The sequence below is a fragment of the Mastigoproctus giganteus genome, chromosome 8 (genome assembly GCF_048544385.1).
Source record: "Mastigoproctus giganteus isolate SK-2022 chromosome 8, ASM4854438v1, whole genome shotgun sequence".
NCBI lineage: Eukaryota > Metazoa > Arthropoda > Arachnida > Uropygi > Thelyphonidae > Mastigoproctus > Mastigoproctus giganteus.
Window position 1 is genome coordinate 33361721 of NC_143582.1, and position 8944 is coordinate 33370664.

Consider the following 8944-nt stretch of genomic DNA (forward strand, 5'->3'; position numbering starts at 1 on the left):
GTTTTATCCAGTATCACACACTACAGGGGAAGTTTTATGTTATTATCTTTTAAATGAACTCTTAACAGATTATGAATTAGATATTCAAGATATGCAAAATTAGGAATATAAATCCTAGAGCCTTTTTTGTACCTTGCATCTCATTCATTGAATTTAGTTGTAAATGCTGCCAAAGTAACATTTGAAACAGTTAATTTTTTTTTAACATTGTTCAAGAATTGTACACCATTTTTTTCTGCATCCCCTTACAAATGGGATATACTAAATCGTAATATCACTGGATTAACACTGAAATCTGTAAGTGATACAAGATGGGAGTAAGAATAAAAGCAGTGCGACCTCTCAGATTGCAATTAAGTGAAGTTTCAATGACATAATAGATAATTCCAGTGACACGAAAACAAAACATACAGCTCAATGTTTGTTAGATCAGGTTGCGTCTTTCAAGTTCATTTGCTCAATCATTATATGGAACAAAATTCTGTCAAAAATTGATGATGTAAGTAAAATGTTGCAGTGCCCTCAATCCAACATAAATGAATCTCTTAATGTTTTGAATGAGCTTGTTAAATTTCTAAATGCAGCCAGATCTGATGAGGCATTTAATAAATATATTAGGAATGTAAAAGTTTATGCAATTATGGGTGCAACTGAAATATTACAAGCTTTCTTGGCTAAGTTACCAATATGGAAGAAGAGAGTAGAGACCGACATTCTTGCAAACTTTCCACTGTTGCAGGAAGTGCTTTACCAAGATGTAGTTGAAATGCAAACTACTCTCAATTTTTTTGAAAAGAGATATCTGCAAACACTTGGAAACATTACAGAACTCTTTTAAAAGTTATTTCTATCTTGATGGCATGAAAAATGAACCATGGATCCGAAATCCTTTTCTTTCTGATATAAACTGTATCGAAGATGTTGACTTAACCAAAGATGAACTCACTGATCTTAGGTCAAAAAACTTACTACGATTGGAGTTTACCTCAAAAAGCCTTGGAGAATTCTGGTGTTCCCTGAGAGAAGCCTATCCTCGTCTTGTAAAGCGAGCTATGGAAGCTTTGATACCATTTGCAACAATATATCTGTGCAAATCGGGATTTTCAGCACTTGTAACAATGCAAAAATTTTTCGATTTTTATGCAAAGAATCGAAATTGGTTAGATCTCCAACATGACATGCATGTTGCCTTGTCAAATACCACACCACAGTTTAATGTTCTTATTCAAGATAAACAACAGCAGTCTTCACACTGATTTGTCCTTAAAAAATAAAATTTAACTTCAACTTTCCTATATTTTAAATGTATTGTATTATTATTCAATGTGTTAAGAAAGAAACACATATATTACTGTATAATGTTTTTTTTTAATTTTGGTAACTATTTCATTAAACTGGTTTTTTTGTAATTTTATTTTATGCATTTAAAAACATTAGGAGAAGGGGTCCGTCGCATTCACCTGACTGGCAAAGGGGTCCGTGGAACTAAGAAGGTAAAGAACTCCTGTGCTAGAAGGTTTTTTGTCTAGAATCAAGGAGTTCTGCATATTCCTTTTTTTAATTTAAATCTCTTACCAGATCATTGAGTTCATGCTGTGAAAACAGTTGAATACTCGACTCAATCTCTCCAGGCATGCAGACTTCGGTTTCACTTTCAGCACTCTCTGCTGCTACATTCTCCAATATAAGTGGGGGAACGGAATCAGCTGGTTATCTCTATGTTGGGCTGGTCTAATGGTAGATGGAATATTAGGATACACAATGCCCTACTTTGCAGAAGTAAGTCATCACAGTGGTTTGTGGGCTCCTGACAAATCATGGGAATGCAAATAGCATAGCCTTCTTTTTACCATTTTCCCACAATCTCAATGCTTCAACACAGGTTTGGCAAACTTTATATGGAGCGCACTGTTTATCTTGGTCACTGAGTTTCACTCCAAAATAAGCACAATACATATTTTTTACAAATTCTGTAATGTCATGTGTCTTTGCTTGAGGACTACATAACTTCCACAAATATAACAAAATAATTCTGGATTGTTCAAACACTTGCATGAAGACATTTTACTCACTTTTCAGCACAAGTTTGACATGATAACCTCAAAAATAAACTGAGCTCACACTGATAAGCACTGCTGCATGGAGCTCTCAAGGTCAAGAAAAAATGACTGCTGAAGGCTGTTTTCCAACATGTGAAGATTTAGTTCACAAATTCCTAGCATTTACTCCTAACTTAATACATTCAATAATACAGCTCATGACACATCAACTCGGGTGCCTCTGTAGCCAGGTGGGAAGGAGCAGCAGTGCGTAGCACACGCTTCTTGATTAGACCGGGGTTCGAGCCCGTCACTACCAAATACGGAGGATGCGGGAAGGTCAGGGAATGACCACTGCATATCCCGGAGCAATATGGCCTTAGTTGCTAATGCTCCTAAAAACCAAATAACAAACACGTCAACTTAAGTGATTTGTAGAAAACACAGTATGTGATAGGAAAAAAATGGATAACATTTCTGAAATCAGCAATAAAAAAAAAAAAAAAAAAAAGTTAAAAACGGCTGTTACTTTTCCAACATCGAAAACCATGCAGAGTGGTGTCATCTTTACTGTGTGCTCACATTTAACATGTTAAATGCTGCAAGAACACAATAGTTGTTTCACCCTTTGTGATTCAACATGTCTTGAGATAAGCATGTTATGCTTATTCATTTGAGCACTGCAATATGGCAGATGCTACCCATTGTGAGTTGTATCATATGGACATTTCAAATAGGTGGCTAGGGGGAACTCAGATATGATTTTACCCTGAAATTACACAAAAACATTTGATACTGTGGTTCTTAAACTTCAATAATCTGAGGATCCTTTTCATCCCCCCCCATAAATCCCTACCTGTAAATTTTTCTTTTGGGGGGGGGAATCCATGAAGAATACAAATTGATTAATTATTTTTATTAGTTGTTCAACTGCATTTAAATTACAAAAAAGAAATAAATTTTTTAAAAAATTTAAAACTTTATGTGAAGGATGATGATGCTTTGAAGTAAGAACAGTAATGTTCAGTTCAGTGGTGGAAAGCTGTATTCTTACATCCAGTTCAACATTTAATTGGGTTATACATTTTGATTTTGTATACAAAATTACAGAGAAAGCCTTTTCACATAAATTTGTGCAAAATGACATCAAATATTATAGTGCTTTGTTTGCAAGATAATCTGATCTCTGATGTAACCAGAATTCTGTGAGATTATGCTTGTGGAAACAGTTTAAAAGATGTGTCACACGACAGCTCCACAAAACTACTTTCTAAAGTTAAATTCCTAGTCTCCTTAATATCTGTATTAAATGGATCTTGGATTTAACTGTTACCATAATCAGAACAAGGAAACTATTTCCCAAAGCAACTTTTCAAAGTTTGCAAATGTTCAATGAAAGCCATTTGTAGTTCATCAGACAGCACTCTGGAGATTGAACAAAATCGTTTTCCATTGGAAATGGTTCAAAGATGACATTATTAAGACTGTTTGACTACAAGTCCAATTTATTTACAGCTTCACCTTATAGGCACAAAATTAAATTTAGTTTTATAGGTAAAATCATAAATCAAGAATGTACTATAGATAACTGTGAAAAACCATTAAGACTCTTGTTCAGTTGAAACCTTGTATCTATTAAAAATAGGTGCATCATTGGTGTATTTATCATTACTGATGTGTAGGTGTATTTACAGAAGACAACAATGTACTTCTGTATCTATAATATAAGTTGTTTATTTTCCTTTCCATTTCCTCAAAAAGGCTTGAAAGATTTGAAAATTCAGTGGAGCCTTAATTAAATTGACCACATTAACTAACTCATCCAGTGTTGTCTTAAAAGGTTGGCATTCTCTGACCTCTAATGTATTTATGTGTTATTTTATCAACAGGTGCAACAGATTTCACACCTGCAATCAGTCTTTGCATCTACCTGACATAGCACAAGCTCCATCAGTACTAATTATAAAAGTTGGCAGGGTGGTTAATTAGGGTATGCTAGTGCAATAAGGTCTTTAAAAATTAGGCAGATCTGCTGAGAGGTGGCATTTAACATTAACAATGGAAGCTACTGCATATGGGTAGCAAAAACCGGCCTCCGTAGCCAGGGGCGGGGCGGTCGGTGGTGGCAGTGCAGTAGCACACGCTCTTTGAATAGACTGGGGTTCAAACCCCTGACTGCTAAATATGGTCGATCTGCCAACCCGCACTGGACCAGCGTGGCAGATTATGGTCCATTTCCCTCAGTATGAATTGTTGAGGAGGCTTCCATCCTGCAGTGGGTTGATAATGGCTGCAGTTAACTTTAACTTAACATATCATCTGAAACTGTGGTTGAGGTTCTAGAGTGCAGAGGCTGAAATTGTGAACTACTGAAAATTGTTAAAAAAGTTTTTGGAAAATAATTTTTTACTTAATTAACATAGTAAATTGTGTTTATGAAAATTTTCTCTCAATACAATTACACTATACAATTAGGTGATGTTTAGAGAATCTTTCTGGAATCCATCATCAGACCATACTTGGCTCTATTGTTAACAGCTTACTGAATGCCTGGGAATGTAGGAGACTTAAGCAGGACGATGTTAACAATACAGCCAAGTATGGTCTGATGATCGGTTTAGGCAAAGTTTGTGAAATGTTACCTAATTGTATAGTACATTTAGTTAATAGGCTAAATAAACTAGAAGGGGGGACACCTCACGTGGTTATAAGAGTAGTTATATAGAGAGAAAAATTTCATGGAAAAATCACAATGTCCTTTCCTAACTTTCTTAACTTATTAATAAATAGTTTTAATTGTCCTAATTATATACAGTATCTTATTTTTGAATTTGGCTAAGGGGTTAATGTAATAAGTTACAACTTAATACTCATAGAGCTTTTTCTATGGGTGATTTTGGTGTAAAAACTGTAACTAGTGGTGTAGCACATCATAGTAATTAATTGAAGTGTTTTAAATTGTAGTAAAGAAATATTGCAACTGTCCTTTAGCTTATTTTTGTAATTTTTCTAAGCATTGAGAAAGTCACTGGTGTTATTTACAAATGTAATGGTGCAATACATACTGCCATAGCTTAGCATTATTATACTCTTATCTCTTAGTTTGTATGGTATTTTTAAATTAACTTTAGACCAGAATCGTGCATAAAACAAGAACAGCAAAGCAAAAAGCTTAAATTAGCAGAAATGCTTTGGCTTGAGAGAGAACCATTGATGGAGTGCGACTTGTAATATTTTTGCACAGAGTTATCTGTAGTGGTAATAGTAGTAATGGAGGCATGTGATGCAAGAAAGCAAGCATATGAGCTTATGTAGCATCAGCCAAAAGAAAAAACAAAAAAAAAAAAACAATTTCACACATCCATTCCTCTAAAAGTTTGTCCAGTTCCTCCTTGAATTTGTTTAAGCTATCAACTTCCACAATGACAGATGAAAGTTTGTTCCAGCAATTACCCACCCACTGGCTAAAGGCAAATTTCCGCAGATCTATTCTACAACAACTGTCTTTGAATTGATTTGATTTGAATTTATGTTCCCTCAGGTTCGTAATCTGAGCAAGTGGAAGAATCCCATCAGAATTCAGTGTGCTCGACCCATTCAAGGCCTTATACACCTCAATCAGATCATCTTGCAGGTGCTTAGTCTCCAGCTACTGCAATTTTAAGAACTTAAGCTTTTCTTGGTAAGAGGACCCCTTTGTTCCCCTCACCAATCTTGTTGCCCTTCTCTGTACATGCTCAAGCAACTCTACATCCTTTCTAAAATGAGGCCTCCAGACCTGTACGCAGTGCTCAAGGCATGGCCTGATCATTGCCTTATACAAATGGATAATCACTTCCTTTTCCCTACTAGCAAAATTGCTGTATATCATTGACAATACCCCATGACCTGGTCTGGCAGCCTGTCTGTATTGCTCAGAAAACTTCATATCTGACTGCACAATTACTCCCAATCTTTTTCATTTTCTACTGCCCTAAGTGTAGTACCACACAGTTGGTACGTTTCTCTGGGGTTACTTCTATCCATATGCAGTACCTTGCATTTGTCAACGTTAAACTTCAGTTGCTACTTCTCAGCTCATCTGCTCAAATCTGTAGGACACAATTTGACAAACGGGAACATCTTTGGTGGATTTGTTGTAGAAAGTGTAAGGAGAATAAATGCCAGGTTCGGCATTCTGATAGACTTATATGAGAGCTTGAGAAACAGAGTTCATGCCTTTGAAGGAATTAAAAAGAAGGACCCATCAAGCACAACCATTCAGCACAAGAGAAGAGCCAATGCTTGAAGCTCTCAGATAATTTTTGAATTCTATTCAGTGAAACCAATTGATTATGTTACCAGTTGCAAATTCTCTGAATGGGAAGTATTCAGGAAAGTAATCACAGAAGCTATTAAGCTTTTTACACTAATTAAGAGATACTGTTCAAGGCTCAGCCCTAAATAGATGTCAGATGAACTGCAAAATTAGAAGCAAAGAACTAAATTGCATGGGATGATTATAAATTATCAGAGGACAGAGAAACCTACAGTAAGCATAAACAAGTCTGTTTGTTTGTTATTTGGTTTTTAGGAGCATTAGCAACTAAGGCCATATTGCTCCGGGGATATGCGGTGGTCATTCCCTGACCTTTCCACATCCTCCGTATTTGGTGGTCATGGGCTCGAACACCAGTCTAATCAAGAAGCATGTGCTACGCACTGCTGCTCCTGCCCACCTGGCTACGGAGGCACCATATAAACAAAGACGTCTTCAATCAAGTCATGATGTGATTAGGCAAGCTAAGGCAGATTGTGAGAAGTCTCTAGTAAAGAAGAATAGCAAGGACTTTACTTACGTGAACACTAGAATTAAGGGGATGAATGAGATTGGTCCACTAGACATGAATGGCATAACAATTGACCCAGTTCAGATTGCTGACAAACTGAATAAATATTTTGCATCTATATATAGCCACATGGGAGGAATTTTTTTATACACAGGTAGGGCAGAAGTATATTACATTCTAACAACAGGGAGCTAAATGATTTCGTGATAACTGAGATAAAGGCAGGGGAGAACAAGATTGTTGAGGACCTGAGGCTAATGGGATCTATCCAATTATATTAAGAAAAGCAGCAAAAGAGGTGAGCACACCTTTAGCCATAATTATGAGAGCATCCTTGGATTTGGAGAGGTCCCTATGAATTCGAGATGTGTGAATGTCTCTCAATTCACAAAAGGGAACCAAAGAGCGTAGTGAGTACAGACCTGTAAGCTTGATTTCTATTCTAGGGAAAATAATGGAGTCACTAGTTAAAGAAGCAATGCAGGCTAGACAGGAATGCAGTTATACAGCAATCATGGCATGGATTAAGAGGTGGCCTTATCTAACCAATCTGACTGGATGCTATGACACAATAACAAAAATTGTTTACAAAAAATTATTCTGAAATCATACTTGAATTTAAGGAAAGTTTCCATACTGATCCACACAAAAGACTGCTGTAAAAGTGGAATAGTGTGGCATTAGGGGTAAATTACTGCTATGGATGAAGAGATAGTTGAATGGGAGCTGACCGGGCTAGCCAGGTGGGTAAAGTGCCTGCCTGGCAACCCAAAGGTCACGGGTTTGAATCTCGCCTCGGGCTTGGATCAGAGTAAATTCAAAAACTTTGGGAGGTGCATTATGGCCACAGAAGCCGATGTGCCAACAACTAACCAAAGAAAAAAAAAAGTTGAATGGGAGAAGAAGAGTGGTTATTAGTAGACCCTGCTCTTCTTGTACTAATGTTATTAGTAGAGTTCCCTTGCAGTTCAGCATTGGGCACATTGTTGTTTTCAATATTTAATGATACTGATGAAGGCATATCAAGTTTATTGTCTTAAGTTTGCAGATAACAAAAAATTTCGCAGAGTGGTTAATGACAGTAACAGTATAAAACAATGATAAGGCCACATCTTGATTACTGCATGCAGGTCCAGAAATCTTGTTTTAGGAAGGACGTGTCTTCTGGAATTGAATTTACAACATCCTGGTGAAGAGGAGAGCAAAGATTAGGGAGGTCAACCAAAGGGTGCTCTTACCAAGAAAGACTTCAGTCTGCAAATTCAATTGTGTGGAAACTAAGCACCTTGGAGGAGACCTGACTGAGTTGTTTTTTAAGACTTGGAATGGATTAAACAAGTAATATGCTGATGGCATCCTTCCTCTTGTCCATACAATGCATGAAGGGACATACATTTAAACTGGGGAAGAATGGCCGTAGGTTAGATATTTGCTCTCAGCCAGAAGTGGGTAGCTTGAATAAATTTAAATAGTTTTTTTTTTTTTAAGCTGATGCTGTATAAATTTGTTTTCTTGCATTATTTGCCATTGCTAACACTAATAATACTTACTGATTTCTATATATTTTGACCATTTGATTTAATTTTTTGTTATAAAATCATTCAAACTATTAAACAATGAAATCTTAGAATTTCATTATTGAATTCACATTGAATAATTGCTTTCACATTAGCAATTTTGAGATATACATACTCTCATCAAAGTATAGTGAATAATACTGCCTTTTGTGTACTCTTGTATTCAACTGCTATTTTATATTCTCTGATATTTCTTTAACTCTGTGCTTAATAATGCAATTCTGCCCAGACATCATGAGAGCCTTGTTGACCAATTCGGCCCTGGAGAGATTGTGCAAGGCTCGAGGGGTAGAATGTTTCTCAGTCTGGTCTGTGCTTGTTAACAGAAGAGACTGCTTTTACAGGGATGGGATACACTTAAATAGAAAGGGTGCAAGAATATTTGCTGACGCTATCGGGGCAGAGTTAGGTGGGTCGGGAAGCTTTTAGCTGGCGGACGGCAATTGTGGGTTGGAGGAATCATCCTGCTTTGTGCAAACATTTTGAATTAGAAGTTAAA

The 8944-nt window shown here is 36.4% G+C and overlaps 1 protein-coding gene across 1 annotated transcript; it reads left to right on the top strand.

Annotated features, from left to right (window-relative positions):
• Nucleotides 1–860: 860 nt before the first annotated feature.
• LOC150081430 (protein ZBED8-like) lies at nucleotides 861–1256 on the top strand. Its single transcript, XM_090380200.1, has one exon. It carries the CDS (start codon nucleotides 861–863, stop codon nucleotides 1254–1256), a length of 396 nt encoding a protein of 131 aa, XP_090236326.1.
• Nucleotides 1257–8944: the final 7688 nt, after the last annotated feature.

What these genes read in the sequence shown, in the direction of transcription:
- LOC150081430 (XM_090380200.1), top strand. Translation starts at nt 861, where the DNA reads ATGAAAAATGAACCATGGATCCGAAATCCTTTTCTTTCTGATATAAAC.